Here is a 16,233-nt window from a genome sequence, read left to right on the forward strand (position 1 = left end):
TTAAGGAACACAGGGGAGGTTTTAAGTATCTATCAGCATGAGCAAAGATGAGGAAGAAAAAAAGAGAAGATTTTAGACTTAACTGTAGTCCTATATTTGTACAATGACATTTGATGCTCAAGAAGCATTCACAGCATGTATGCACAAATCAGTTATTTTCACACATCCATGTCTAATTGGGTGCCTCTTTGATATTTGTATATATGGATTCTGTGCACGTAAGTTAGGCTCACTCAAATATTTGTTTAGTTTTACACACCAAACTTTGAAATTGTTGYCTTTGCAGGCAATCTATTTGATTTTATCATGCAGTAGACAGAAGTGACTTGCCAGAGGCTGGTTGCTTAGAAYTTCTGGAAGAATGAATAGACCTACAGAGTAAGGAAATGTGAAAAAAAATAATTGATATTTCAGCCTTGAACATGAAATGAAAGTGAAAAGGTAATTATAACGATAAAAAGATATGGCATTGCTATGGTTAAAAAGAGCRGTGTTCTTTCCCAGGAGAGAAGGGAATGGATTATTTTCCCTCTGATATGTTAATTTGTATGTGTGTAGTTTTATAGATAAGATTTAGTTATTTATGTATTCCTTCTTGTAGGGTTAGGCCTTTAGTTGAGCAAGAAGGAATAAACTTCTGTAAATCTCACAAAGGAAAGCACAGATTAAAACAAATTATTTTAAATTTTAGGATGCTAAAACCTAAAATGGATTACTCTGCAATGCCTGTTATTTTACTGTGACGTGATTTTTTATATATTATATAAATATATATACATAATATAAACATATATATAAGCTATTAAAAAAACACTGTTATGCTTGAAATTATTTTTCACGAAGTGTTTAAACCAATGAGCTGCTTAAACAAATGAGTTTCACGTCCCAAAGAGAGAGCTAAGAGTACATGCAGACAAGTTAATATTGTTCTACTGACTGGTAGTGACGCAAATAACCAAATAATAACCAAAAACTTGTGATAACCAAAATCATTCATAAAAAAACATTTATCATAAGACAGATTTGTCTTATGGTTCTTCCTTACGGAAAAGTGGAAAGCAGACAGCATAATCCTGTATTATCCCTTCTAAAGGTAATGTCATTTTCCTTAATGCAGACAGACTTTGTTTTGAAGGCAAACACTAGTTACTTGCTCAATGTCCAATCGACACATTTCAAGTGAAGATCACTATTTGAAAGAATACCACTATCTACCATTATATAGCCAAGTTGGACAAAATGAGGGCATAAGGACAGATTTTACAATCTGTGAAGAAAAAAACAATCTTGTTCCATCACTGCTGGGTATGTGTGTACATGTATTCACAACTGCTAAGGTAACTTTCCGCTTTTTTTCCGAAATTGTTTGTTAGGATGTCCTGGATATTCATAGATTTATGTCTGAGATGCCRTTACTTATTCTTCATCACTCATCATCTGATAATTCCTTAATAAAATAAATCTCTATTTATAAAGAAAAACAGAGCAAAGGCCAAAGGTATTCTATTCAGCAAATATTAATTTGCACACTGCCATAAGTATTTAGTTTTAAAGAGTTTACCAATAAACAAGCAATTCTTCTCATGTGCAAAGTAGCATGAATCTAGCACTATCCAAAGAGTTGTTCTGGCTAGAATTAATTTTCAGGACAACTAAAACTGTGTTGGCATAAATAGGAGATATAGGATCCTTCACACATTTCATTTAAGTTTGCAAACTTTTTTTGAGTGGATCGAAAAAACATGTTTATTCTTCATGGAGAAATCTCTCTGCCTTTTTTTTATTATTTTTTTTTTTTCTGTGAGAAAACAAAAATCCTTGTTTTAATAGGCTGAATGTCAGTTTTAACTGTCATCTTCTCCACCCAGATGTTTTACATTACTGTAGTCCTTGCAACATGCATGCAATATGCTATCTACTTTGTCTTCCTTCCAATGCAAGCCATGAGGCAGATTTTCCTAATAAAATTCATTAAACTATTAGCAGCAAGAAAGCAAGTTATCTCACCAGCAGCTGGTGATATCAAAGGCTATTTCATTTTTTGATTTTTATTATTGATTCTTTTTATGTTATGAACAACCTGAATGAAGTTGGTTTTGGATGGAGAATGTAGTTTTGAACAGATATGATATTGTTCCACTCTCTGTCTTATGCTTTTACTGTATAGCCTTTTTTCACCTTCTCTCTCACCAYTGTTTAAATAGGGATTTAAAATAATGGAGCAATATTAAAACTTAGTATTTTTTTCCCAAGGAAGGTACACTGCACAACTTAAGAGTGCAGACTTTAAAGATACCAAATAAGGATTTTAATAAGAAACATGCTGGAAACTGTTATCAGGCACTTCCTTTGTAAGGTTTGCCTCTTGCTATGAAGCCAGGAGCGAGCTCTAGGGATTTATTTGACCTATACTTTGTCCAAGATATTACTGGCGAAATTTGCAGGTATGCATGTCTTGCTAAGTTGCATTTCTAAGAGAAGGACAAAGACCTATATTCTTAACAAAATAATAAAATCCAGAGAATTGCTGAGTGAAAATAGCTGCCTCAGTAAGACAGTTTAAGCCTTCACCTTCACATAGGAGAAAGGAAGCATGAGCAGAGCTAACAGCCTGTGGTCAGTYGTATGACTGAAGATGTTGCTCTACTCTTTCTCAGCCCATTTTGATACTGGACTGAGCTGACAAAAGCGTGTAGTACACTGGCTTTGTGATGTTCAGCTGCGTACTGCGTTTCTACAGAAAGTCTTCCACAGAAAAACAGTGCTTACAAGTTGCTTTGCTCCACATGCACAGAGATGTGCTGAAATACTCTTACTTGAACTCTCTGTACTGTCAGAAACAAAGGTTTTGAGGGGGCAAGGAAAAGGTTTGCAGAGATGCAACTATTTTTCATTTCCGTCACCTCACAAAGGTCTGTCCTGTTACATACTAGGAAAGCTGTTGCTTCCCATACTTCTTCTATCAAAACCAGTCTCTGATTCTGAGCTTTAGACAGACAAAGCATCAGGCAAACAGGTTCTTAATTACAAGAAGATGACTTGAAGTCACCCTTGACGTGGGTCTGCTGAAACAATCAAAACAATGTAAACTTCAGTGAATTAATACATAGGACAAAGCATCTCAAAACCTGAATATTTCCAATTTACATAAATCCAAACTAAAAAGAAACAACAAAGCTGCATGAAACAAAGCCAAAACAAAAAGCAGATCTGAAAAAGTCAATCCAGAAAGAAATGAAGACAGCAAAAAATGTTTTGCTGGAAGGTTCACCAAAATCAATATAGRTGTCAATCAATATAGYTTAAGTATTCAGTGTTTCTCAGTAAAATATGGATTTTTTTCATAAGATTTATCTATCTCTCTTTTTGAACARAACAGGTTCATCAAGTGCACTTTTGTTACTAGTATTTAAAACAAAAGCCTCGTGCATTTTGATTAGTGCATTTATGTAATTTATTCTAGAGATGCTCCTGTATAAAATGTCTAATCCCAAGCCTCCTGAAGTCAGTCTTAAGACTCCCACAAACTTCAGTATATCAAATCTTGAGACAGAGGGAAATAGCAAGAAAGAATAAAAAAGAAAACAATTAAACATCCATATATCTATGCAGTCACTAGCCTTTAAACTAGAAATCATTAGAAGTGAAATAGCTTTTGCTGAAATGTTTTATTCAATTACAAATAAAAATCAGTTTTCAGCAACTGTTCATCTACAACTTTTAATTTTTTTTTTAAACTTAAGAAACTTTCTATATATTAAGACTTCAAATGCATTTCTTCTGATAATGAGCCCCAGAAGGTCTCAAGTACTTAGTCATGGGCCTCTAAAAATTTTTTCCAGCCTCTCCAGATACATCATTAGGTACATTTCAGACAAAAGATGGAGAACTAAACAGTCTCCACAAGGAGGAAGTTTTGGAAGGATGAGATAAAAAACATGACTAATGTTTTAGAAACTCAGGGCCATGTGGTTTCTGTACAGTAAAAATATTTGTGATCCAAGTAGTGAAGGTCTTTTTTTAAACAAGATTTTGTATTTTAAATCACAAATTATTAGTCTCAGCCTTTTTTACTTTCTAAAGGTTAAGACACTTTGTACAATGTGATTTTGTACACATGTAATCAGAATAAAGTTGAAGTTAAAATCTTGAAACTTAACTGTACTACAGGTAAATATTGTGCAGTTTGGTTGTGTTGTTGAAATTAACACCTACTGTTTGTAACTCAAACGTACTGCTTGGTTACTTTTTTTATGTATTTTAATCTATATAATGCATTTTATAAAATCATCCAAAATTTCAAAATATAGTTTAAGGTTTCTTCTAACTTAAATGCAATTTAAAATTATTATATTGATATCATATATCACTGTTTCCATCAATGAGACTTTTATCACCAAATGGGAGTGAAGACCACAAGCTATATTGAAGAAAGAAAGAGTTACCCTTTGTAAAYGACCTATCATGTTTGCAGAAGACCTGGGTTGTTTAATGATTAAGCCAGATGCCTGCTTTGACACAGATCTATTGCTTCAGAGTATGGGAAAATTCTAGAGTTGCCCTAATCCTCTCTGGGGCTGAGAGGCGTCAGTTCTCATGGATTTACTGAGAGAGGATGAAATTACTCAGCATGAGTAAAAGTAGCAGATAYAGATCCTTAATCATTGTCATTTCACTTCAAGCCAAAGACACAGCACGTGGCCACATTGCTCTCCAAGTGGAGTCAATAGGARCTTCACGAGCTTTCACACCAGAGGGAGAGGAAACTTTAGTGGGACATCGTAAAAATGTGGCATCACTGTTTCCAGCTGTATGAARCATCTGTTCTGCAGACCTCCAGCACTGGTGTTAGCCTAGATACCCAGCTTGATCTCGCCTGGCTCACACAGGAACTCTCTGTTTCTCCCTTTAGCAGACCTGGATCCCTTAAATGAATGTAACAGTCTCCCCCTTTTTTTTTTTTTTTTTTTTTTTTTTTTGAGCAACAGAAAAAGTTCTTTGTTTGACTGAGTATTCAAGCTAAGAAGAAAACTTAACAATATAGTACGAGATACCTAATGATACAAAAAGCTGGAGTCAACAGTCAAGGTCTTCGAAAAGACTGTTTTATTGGCTGGTGCTGTGGGAAACGCTGCATAGGTTGACTTCTTAACAAGCTTCATGTAGAGTAAGTGCAGGCTGGGCTTAGGGGTAGCAGACTTCAACGTCATACATTCCTATAGTGAAACTTTGAAACAGATTTGACTGGGATGTTTCAGAAGAGACTTCAAGACCAAAGATTAATTGGAACAAGGACTTATGTTCAAGTTTCCTGCTATACTACAGASCCGTTTTTTGTTTTCTTTCTCTCTCCTCATAAAAAGGACTGGCTCCAGCAGAGTGACTCAGTCTACAGTCGCTGCAGTTTGACATGTGCAAGTCCAAGATGCTAGACAGTGAGTCTCATTACTCATCACTTGTATAAATCTTTTAGCAAAGTAAATGAAGAGTTGCAGCTGGTTCCTGTGACATCCTGAGCATCTTCTGAAATGGAGAGAGAACACTTTCAAGAGCTCCCTTGAACCTCAACCATTCTGTGATTCTGTGAACTTCTGAAATAAATGGCACACTGGCTGAAGTAGAGCACACAGCTCAGTGTTACACTACTGTGTTCCCATACACAAAAGAGCTGTATTTAGTAAAATTTGAATCATCAGTAGTTTTTAAGCAAATCTAGTCTAATACTGACTGCAATTAAAAGGCCTCTCTAGTTGAGACAGAGCCCTGTCTTAAAAAATAAATAAATAAATAAATAAAAGTAAGTTTTGATTAGTCTTTTTTCCCCTTGTAAAAAGATCCAAAGTAATAAACTGTCTACTTCTTGGGTTGCAAATTGATGAAATATTTACTCTCTGTGCATGAAAGTAGCCACCCAAATTTTTGTGAACAATGATTTTAGGATGCACGGTATGTCACTAAAATTCGATAAGTAAATCTTCCTGAACGAACAGTCGGAGCGCACATTTTATTTGAAATGAGTGACCTTCACTCACACAAATGGCTTGAAAAGTTGAAACTTGTTCTATGGACTAGATTACAGGCAAATTATAAAGTCCCTCCTGCAGTCTTTTAGAGGGACTGATGAGCTTCATCCCCATTAGAGTCAATTTTACCCATCACACTTAAAAGTGATGATAAACACTTGAGGAGAGGGACAGAAGGAGAAGTATGACAAAATATCACTATGCAGATAAAGCCCACACTCCTGAGCTTAACCAGTCCTTCTTCTGGCATGCAGTTCCTTTGAAGTCCATTAGGACTGCTTTCATAGGCAGTTTTGCAAGATCTTACCCATCAAAAAACAGAGGGAAAAAAAATCTATTTTAAAATGTTGCAAATTAGAGTGTGAGAACATGGGGCACCTCCAGTTTCCACCGACACACTTTTTAAAGTGAGAGTTACCAGACTGCAATATTACACCAGGTGTCAGGATTTGCTTTCAGCAGCAAAGATTGCCTGCAAAAGAACATCCAGTGACTGTGCTGGAAAGATCTGTAGCTACAGCTGGCTCATCATTCACAGAAACGAGGACAGTAGGTTGCACATTTCAAGTAGCCATGACTTAAAGCCACATGAGAAAGTCTCAAAAAACTAGAGGCAGACCAAGTCCTGATGTCTACATTAGCACAAGCAGCATTTACTCCTTACTGTTAACAGTACTATTTGCAACAACAGGAACTTCATGGAACAGAAAGGCCTCTCTGAGGCCTCAGAGAAGTTCTACAAGGGCATCAAAGGGCAGTTCAATCCCCTATCCTGCTGAGGAGGCTGCAAGTTTCAGGAAAGGGGATGTTCAGTTGGGAATAAGCGTTCTAACCTCTTAGGACTCACCTTCCAGCTAGTAGCAGTGTTCTCTTGTACCAAGAACATTCCTGTGACAGAGAGGCTCTTAAAGCACAGAAATAAGGTGCTGGGAGTCTCTATTAGCAGGCATGCATATAGCTGGGTTTGTGACATCTGAGAAGCCTGCAGACCAATTTGCATGCTGGACATCATGAGATGCATGGATAGGTTATCTGGAGGTATATGGGAAGAGCAAAAATAGAACTACCAACAATGTAGAATGGATGCTCTGGAGGCTGCTAGGTAGATGAGCCCAAGACCTCCTTGGTGGTGGTCTCAAGACTGCCAATTTCAGGGAGACCTAAGAGGCAGGCAGAGATCTGGAACTGCAATGCACAGTATAGCGAGGCAGGTAAGAAGGTGTATTAGAAGCTAGGGGCTTTTGTGGACAAAAGGAATCTGTACGAGAAGGATGAGCTGCATGATAATTTTAGCAGAGTCAGACTGCTGGCACTGATGATGTAAAAGGTTGCAGAGGAACTCAAAACCAGAGGAAAGCTGACAGGCATAGAAGAGAATCTGGTTTAGATTGATGCARTCCACCAGGGCGGATGTGGCAAGCACTCAATGTGCCTCTCAAAATACCAGGAGGGAAACAAGCAGCACAATCACAGTAAGACAGACAATTTAAACCATCCACAGTGTGCACATGAAATACCAAGCAGCAGAGTGAGAGCAGAAATTAAAACTGTTTTAGAAGACAAAAAAAAAATAAGATGGGAGAAAATGCCTGGAATCAAACGACAGCCCCAAAAGAGCAGTCATCTGGGAGACCTGGAAATGGTCAGGCCTGTGTGCAGTCTGTAACAGTCTCTCTTATTGCCATCTTTGGAAATAGAGCATCAATCTGCAGGACAGTCATTCATTTGGTCTAGTATTTATTCTCAGGGCTTTTCTTCAATTTTCATGCTAATTGACATGAAATAGAAAATACTAACATACCGTCAGCCAGGCACTGAATTACTATTTCACAGCACCAGGTGTGATGTGTCACTCTGCTTAAACACAACAGCCTAGGCTGAACTCTTACCTTATTTTTTTTCTGTATTTATCTGTTAATGTCTCTAAAGATGCTTTTTTTTTTTTTTTTTTTAAGATTTTCTCCTCTTTTTGTCAAACCATAGCGATTAAAAAAATAAAAACAATTTAAAAAACCACACTCATGTGCTCTGCAAAAACCGAAAAACTGAAACAAAGCATGTATTAAAGTAAATACTTTCAGGGTTAGAATTTGTGAACATACTGAAAATTATAACTAAAGAAAGCTTACGTTCATAGCAGTAGGCATCAAACTTGCTATCTGGGTAAGGAAAGCCTGTTTGGTTCTCATAGCGATACAGGGTTCTCACCCCAAGTAAACCTCCTCCACACTGCGGCCTAGCCACAGAGGCAGGGTAGCGAACGCTTCCGTCAGCCAGCCAGCCATAGTCGCACTGGTCGAAGCCGTTCCTCCAGGCAACATACAGGTTCCCAACAGAGGCAAGGACGCCATCTCTTTTCTGACACAGCTCCTTAGCTTCTTCGAAGGTTAGCTTCTCAGGAACCGAGACATGAACCACTTCATCTACGGGAGGAAAACAGAGATAATGAAGACAGAGTATCACGTTCCATTCCTGAGTCAGTCTACATTCCCTCTTTCTGTCAAAGTCCCCTAAGTTTTTTCTTCAAATTTTGCTTAAATATTCTTTTTTTTCTTAAAGTTTTGTTCAGTTTTAAATAGGCAGAAAACCTAACAGCTCACAATATAAGAACACACCTACCTCAAAAGCAGAAACATTACATTTTAATTTACAACTGTGGTTGAAGATAGAATCTCTAGGCAGAGGTAATGGTGGGCCTTAAAGCTCCTTGATGATCTCTGTTGGAGTATGCTTTGTGGCTCAGCTGCACTATTTAAAATCAAATCTGACCACATTTATTTTCTTAGTAACTCATATCTTCTACATCTGCAGGCCCCTTATCTGACCTTTTAGTCATCACTAAAATCTCACTTGAGATGCATACAAAAATCAAATGTTCTTCGAAAGCTGCTCCAAAGCAGTTTCTAATGTCATATTTCCATTGGTTTTGCTTTTGCCCCAAGAGGGGAAAAAAATGAGAGAAAGCACCTTGCATGATTTATMCACCAAATTAATAACTTAAGCTGAAAAAGATGAATGAGCTAGACAGCCTCTAATTTAGTTTGGCTTCCGTAGAATTACAATTTGCAAATACCACCTTTCTATCCAGATTCTAAATCCAAACAAACAGCACATCAAATATCTTCCAGCAGCACACCCTCCAAGTTCAATCACCATTATACAGTTGGTTTAGTTGGTGCATTCACTCACCAAAACACCAGAAACAAAAYCAAAGTTCCAGTATTCACACGCTGGGAATGAGGTACAAAATTGACTCTTTTCTAATTTTTGTCCAGAGTTCATAACAAACTGATGAAATTTAAAATCCAGATGTTCAGTTGAACAAAAGCACATAAATTCACCACATTTATTATAAGAGATTTTCTTCAACCCAATGTACAATGGTGACTGCTGCTGCAGGGCTGCTAGTTCATACTGGGCATGCAATCTGTACTMTGTGCTTTTCTCAAGACAAACTAGCAAAAGGCAGACAGAGAGACTACATCACCCCGAGCACTTTCATTCACATTACACTTGTTTCAGGCTTGAAAGGAATGCAAGTGTGAAAGAAGGCAATGTGCCAAATTTCTTTTTCCTCCTAGGTAGAAATTATGATTTGTTATTACAGCTGTAATATCAATCCCATATTGTAAGTACCTTTATAGATGTTACAGGGTGTTTCTAACAGAGGTAAAGTATCGTAGCAGGTGAGAGACAGGGCATGTCTAGTGAGCATACTTTAACACATAAGGGGAGCGAACAACCATTCATCCCCATAAGTGCTAAAATGATGTGTTCAGCTTTACAGGGCATTAAAATAATATATCTTTTATTACACATTTTTGTGTAATGGGGCACAGCCTCCTTTTCACCAAGGCAGATCTACTATCAATACAAACCAATAGAATTACCCACACCACCATCCCAGTGGCAGCACTGTGAATTGATGAGGCAAGGACAGACCTCTGCACAGCAACTCACCCTCCTCCAAGGACTATTCAATTATCCCCTCATGTTGCARCTTTGAAAATTAGTAGTTAAAATGACTGTGATTAGAAGGGAGGTTATACGTCCAGTTTGACAAGAAGGTAAAAAATAAGAAAACCAATGTATTTTAATGTTTTTCTAATACCAAATGTGACACACTAAAAAAAGTAAATAATGTTAAAATAACCCACAACATCCCTTTTGGGAAAAGAAAGGAAAATGGGTAACAGAGCAAGATTAATAGCAATGTTCCCATCATTGGATGCAAAGTTTCCATCAACTAATCTGGATCACTGTGCATAGGAAGCTAACTGCCTCCAAAAGCAGTCTTTGTGTAGCATCATTAAAGGTAGAGATATTTACTCCTCTAAGCTGTTATCTGCACTGTTAAGGCAGGGAAACTCAGTGAAATTCATGTCTGGCTACAAAACTTCAAAACAGAATTTAAGTTATACTCATATAGGGGAGGCTACTTAGCTAAAAACTTACCCATTCAAGTCTCTCAAGTTGCATTTTTATATGGAATTTTGCCTAATTAAAAGCAGATTTCCATATAAAAATGCAACTTAGCTTTGGAATATGCTTCATATGCAGAGCTGACAACGCACATTTGAAAGGTGGGTGGTATTYTGCTACTTTGTGCTAAGTCTATCCTGAAGACCAAAGACCTACTTATGTGGCTAACATTTAAGTCAGCTGATGTCATGTAGATACCATCCTTGTCTAAAGTGTCTTTTACCAGAAGGGTAAAAAAGAAAAAAAGCCACAAAATAATCAGAAAAAGCATGTGTTTAAGAAAAACACAGGCTAACCAGAACACTCCAGCAAGAGAAGTCTGAAGTTGCATTCTTTGTCACCTATTTCACATTTCTTTTTATAATAAATGCAAAAAGAATGTGAAAAGGTGCCAGAGAACCAGCAAAATGCTTTTATTGCCATTCCATGGTACACTGAGTATAGAGTCATGTATTTTGGGAATGATAACAGCAAAATAGAAAGTATAACTATGTTAAAACATGGCAGTTCWCAATTGCTCCAGTCAAGGAGTGTTTTGCTACGACTCCAGAACTTCTATTTAAAAACAACCCAGCAGAGTGCAAAAGTCAAATTCCAGAGAGTGGTCATTTTCTCATGAGACATGATTTTGCAATTGGCCTGTCCATTTCAAGAAATAAAAATTCTGTGTGTTTCAATGTATATTTGTTATGCRTAACGATTGTTGGGATAATATGCAGGAAAGAGAGCAAATGTTTAGCAAAGGTTCTGCTTTAGAAACCTGAAAGCATTTAAAAGTTGTCCTGCAATTTTCCAAAACCATAATTAAAAAAAAAAAAAAAAAAAGGGAGAAAGACGCCTTCCTCTGTTGAACACATGGGAAGAAAACAGCACTCCAAACTCAAGGACAGCATTAGTCTGATAATAGTATCCCTAAGACAGGCGATAAGAGTTTGTACAATCTGTCCTGCATTTCTCACCTGGAGCAAACTGGCAGATCCTACATTGGACTTGGCACTTTAGGGAACTGCACACTGAGAGTGAATCAGAACCTACTACTCATCTACAGGAAGCACTTGTGTACATTGCTTTGGAACAGCAGCGATGCAAATGGCTCTATATACCCTAAAGGCWGCCCTATAATAATGCAGGTATCATCCATGAATATGGACAGAAAACATCCTGCAATCCACATCACCTCTCTAATGTGATCAGTGCTAAGACACTTGCTAGACACAAGTCTCCAGTCAGAAAGAGATGACTACCAAGATTTTGTGTACATGCTCTGGAAGGGCTACTTACATAATCCCTGACATTTTTCCCTGTGGTTTTGTCCTCAGAGGCATAAGATAATTCTGTTTATACCATGTGAAAAGAGGGATGGTCCCACTTCACTGTAAACCTAAGCTTCTTAATGCACAGAAAGAAAAGACTTGGTCTGGAAAATACGTCATTCCCCCTTTAGTCTATGTACAAGTTGTATAACAGAACAAGAGGGAAATAACACAAGTACGAATGTGAAGAAAGGTGCTGGTACTTAAAGGAAGAACAYTGGAAAACTTCTCGAAAGAAACCAAGTATTTGTGGAAAAAAAAATCTTTTATAGAGCTCAGGGTCTGCATATAGCTTTCACGACTTCAACCTCAAAACTGACAAAGGCTGTGACAAAGGCTCCTATTCTGGAAGCACAAATGGACTAGGCTCCATATTTAGCAGGAATAATTCATTCCTCGTGCAGTCTTACAGTGTCTTAATTACGATGTCTGAAAGCACCTTGATTAACAAGCTGAAACTTTGGGAGTGTACCCTAAGGAAATAAAGAGAAAACTTGTCTGGATGATAAATGAGTGACATAGCCACCAACACCACAGTTGAAAAGATTCCATTTTGTGTGTGTGTGTTAAAAGCCATGCACAATGTTTTCATAGCTGGAGCCCACTCTGAATAATTTAGCAATATTATGCAGACAAACCCCAGGGCTTAGACCAGCAGATAAAGAGAAACCAGTCTTGTAGTACCAGGGGGTGAAATGGAGACCGTGACAATGTTTAGACTGCAGACAATAATGCAATGGGTATTATTCTTGGCCCCTGTTTAAAATCAAGTTTCAGGTTGATTGCCTAGCCTCAGCAGCAGAGCACTTGAAGAATCCCTGGGATTTTCCTGTTATGTGTGTTTTAGCTCATTTAAAAAGACACCTGACTACAGTGGTGCTTTATTCCTCCCTTTCCAATATTTCAAGTCAAATGAAGGAGCCAATTTTTTACTCTTGAAGACAAAAGCTGATACACTACAACCCCCAAGCAAAAATATCTACAGACTTATCAGCTGGTTTTATATCTAGTTTCATTCCTTTGAAGGATCATACATCTATTCTCTCTCATTTGGAGATATCTCCCTAAGTGGGGCATGTCTATAGGTGTGAATATCACAAATTGCACATCTTGAAAGCAGACACAGATATATAGATAGGATAGACCCATAGMCAGGAGTCAATACTCAACATGTATTGACTGGGACAAAACTATTGAAGATAGATGTAGCCCTCCAGCACAGATTTCACCAGCAATTTCTTTTTCCATAGATGAAATCACATTAAGGGATGAGTGAGCTGCAACTTTCTAGACCTTTGTGCCTGACTATGTCACTCCTTGGAACACAGCACTATCACCTCTGCTTCACAGACCAACACTCTGSGTACCAGGATGAACACAGGAGCTACAAGGCACTCGGGCATGGCAGAGAAAAGCATCCCATGCAACTCCATAGCATGACACACACTGATCACAAAGGATTCCCCAAAACCGCAGAAGAGCTCAAGACGGAGGTAGCTCTCACTGAGTGCTTTTGACATATATGGTAACATTTCAAACACCTTAAAAACCTCSCCTTATTTCACATTCTTAGCCTTTTCCCCCATCTTACGCTCCCAGAGCAGCAGTTCCCTTCATTACTTTCTCACGTGGAATTCAGCATCACAAATGAGGAAGAAATGCTGAGAAGTTTTACCTTGTGGTGGTTTGATTTTAGGACCTTCACCCCACTGCAGTGTCAATTAAGAAAGGCTAAGGGAACTAACAGGGGAATCCAAAGCACACAAAAAGCTAATAATTTCCTATAGAATTTAATGCTTAACACTAACGACTCAAAGTTAAAACAAACAAACAAATAACAAAAACAATCCAGTATATTTCCACATGTTTGGGGAGAAGACCCAGTATTCCTCACCAGAAGTTTAGTAGCTTTCATTTTGGAGTATAATGGGTCTGTAGTAAACTCTAGACACGCTCATTAGACTCTAGACAYGCTGGCACTGAGAGATGGTGAAACCTATCAAACTCATCAAACAGAGTCCCCTTCATGAGTACGTTAGAGCTCCAGGGCTCTGTCTAACCCTTGATTTCTAGAATACAGTCAAGTATCTGGAGAAAAAGGAATATGGTGGCAATATCTACCCATGCATTATCTGGGACCATATGTTCAAAGAAATCCCATTTCCTCCTCTTCTCTCTCTTTGGCCCATCCAAAAGGTMCTTCCAAAAAAAGCTGCAACAGCTATTGACAAGAATATCAAACTGACTGTGAATGAAGGAGGTAGAGATGTTGTTCCCTCCTCGACACACATGAGTGTGGACAATGTTTCTCTCAAGTAATTCAGACAAAAGTCCTGGTCCCCACACACATGCACTTTGGAACAACCAAGCCTGGCAGCTTTCAGCTGTCTTCACTRTATGCAAGATCCTCTTTATTAATTAGACTACTGCTTCCCTCTTCTCCCTCGTTCCAATCTGCACAAGCAGGATGCCTCAGCTGCAGTTCTCTTCCTCCATTCCACAGTCGTTAAGGGCTATTTCTCTGACACCCCATACCAGGAAAGAAGTATCATTAAAAAAAGTCACAAATTACTGTGAAACACTCTCTAGGGCTGTGAAATACTTAAGTACTTGGAATGTCTGACTTTTTTTTAAGTTTATTGTTTAGAGAATATAGACTTATTCTGCTTTGAACATTTTAGCTCAATTACTTTAAAGCAGAAAGCTAGACAAGATGAAGAAGTCTTTCATATGTTAAAACAAGCTAGTAGATTCATTTTGATATACATCAGTAATGATTTAATTAAACCTTTCTGAATGTCTTAGGTCTGTTTAATGCAAAGTGATAGCTTAACAGGGATCCATTGTACATAGCAGGACTGGAAGAGTTGATCTTACTCCATAGGCTGTCCTGAAGCATGTAGAGTAGCATGGTGACTGCTACACCCTTAGAGAGCTCTAATGTAGTTGCAAATTTTCACTGACCTTTAGTTATTTGCAGTAGAGAAGTGGATTTTTAACAATCTTTTCTGTATGCCTCTCACAGTAAGCATTCAGAACATAGGATTTTTGCATCCCTTTGAAAGAGGAGCTTTCTCACACGATGAGCTCAAATACTAGGTTATACATAAAAAGCATCATGGCATTATTTCCTATTTAGCTTCCTATGTTTGGGGCCTATGTTTCCCTCTTAAGAACTCTTGTATCCTGTATATACATTAGGACACACAATTCAAGGCTGGAGAGACATGCCCAGTCTAGCCCAATGCATAAGGTRTGCCTCCAACACAGGCACTGAAAGACAGAATAAAATGTAAGACCTTTTGGTCTGTGTTTCAGAATTAAATCTAATTCAAATTTAATCTAGTATTTTCTTCAGAATCAGCATGGACTCTAGAAAAGATCTTTAGCTGCCAAAAACACAGAAACTTCTTACCTAAAGCTTTATTTAGGCTATGACTTTTTAAAATTCTTATTCTCACACAAATATCTCGCACTAGCAAAATTGCATGTAACCAAGCAGAATGTATTAAAAGACACCTGTTTTTTTAGGTTTTTTTTTTTTTTTTTTTTTTTAACCCACACAAACTCGGGGGGGAAAAGTGGCACATGGAAAGGAGACTTTATAATCCTCCCCCCAGCTACCTCAAAATAGCTTTCTTTGCAGGGTTCCCCATCTGCATATAACATATGCCTGTTAGACATATATGGTTTCTTTCACTGACTTTGGCCAGAAGACAATGCCGCATGGAGCAGCTTGTGCTTTGGCTCTGCACCACATATTCAGAGCCCCACACTTCATCAGTGGGCTTTGGCGAGCAGATTTCACTTTGTCTCCATTTCTGACATCATGRCACTGACAAATTAATCACACACACGCTTATCCTTCCTGATCATCCATTTCCACCCAAGGATTATAAGGATTAGTCTATAAAAGGCACTGGTGAAGACACCATTTCAGTTAAAGGTGTTTAGCTTCAGGTTGCTTCCAAATCTCTGGAGCTGAATGGCTTTATGGTAAAAAAAAGATATCTTTAACTGCAGGACATGATTTGTCAATAAAAATATTTAAAGCTTAATACAATGAATTGCAATGAAATATGAAAAATGTAAACCAGTTTGTAATAAGAGACTATGCCCACACCTACTTTAGTGAAACTTTCCCTCTAGATTCTTATTTATATCACTAGCTTTAAAATCCTTCCTATAATAATTCTCTTATGCCCTTTACCAAGATTCAAAATATTTTACTCATAATTGTGCATGGTCTTCAATATCTCTGGCTTTCCTCAGAATAAGGAAATGGTAATATSTAGCCTAGACAACTGGTTTTAATTTAAACCAATTGTTCGTTTCAAGGAGAAATCCATGTCTCTAGCTAACTTAATGATTTCACACGACCAGAAAGGAAGAAAGCTGATGGTGTTGCTCCTACA

At 37.7% G+C, this 16,233-nt stretch overlaps 1 protein-coding gene across 2 annotated transcripts in view; it reads right to left on the minus strand.

Moving 5' to 3' along the window:
* Positions 1-16,233, minus strand: part of VCAN (versican) — a 104,613-nt gene that overhangs the window by 57,841 nt on the left and 30,539 nt on the right. For both annotated transcript variants that reach the window (XM_026035948.1, XM_026035954.1), the window contains exon 6: positions 8,153-8,446. In XM_026035948.1, coding sequence (XP_025891733.1) covers positions 8,153-8,446 — 294 coding nt within the window. The remainder of the gene's footprint in view (positions 1-8,152; positions 8,447-16,233) is intronic.

Source organism: Nothoprocta perdicaria, unplaced genomic scaffold, assembly GCF_003342845.1.
Source record: "Nothoprocta perdicaria isolate Ctin4 unplaced genomic scaffold, notPer1 scaffold_1, whole genome shotgun sequence".
Taxonomy (NCBI): Eukaryota; Metazoa; Chordata; class Aves; order Tinamiformes; family Tinamidae; genus Nothoprocta; species Nothoprocta perdicaria.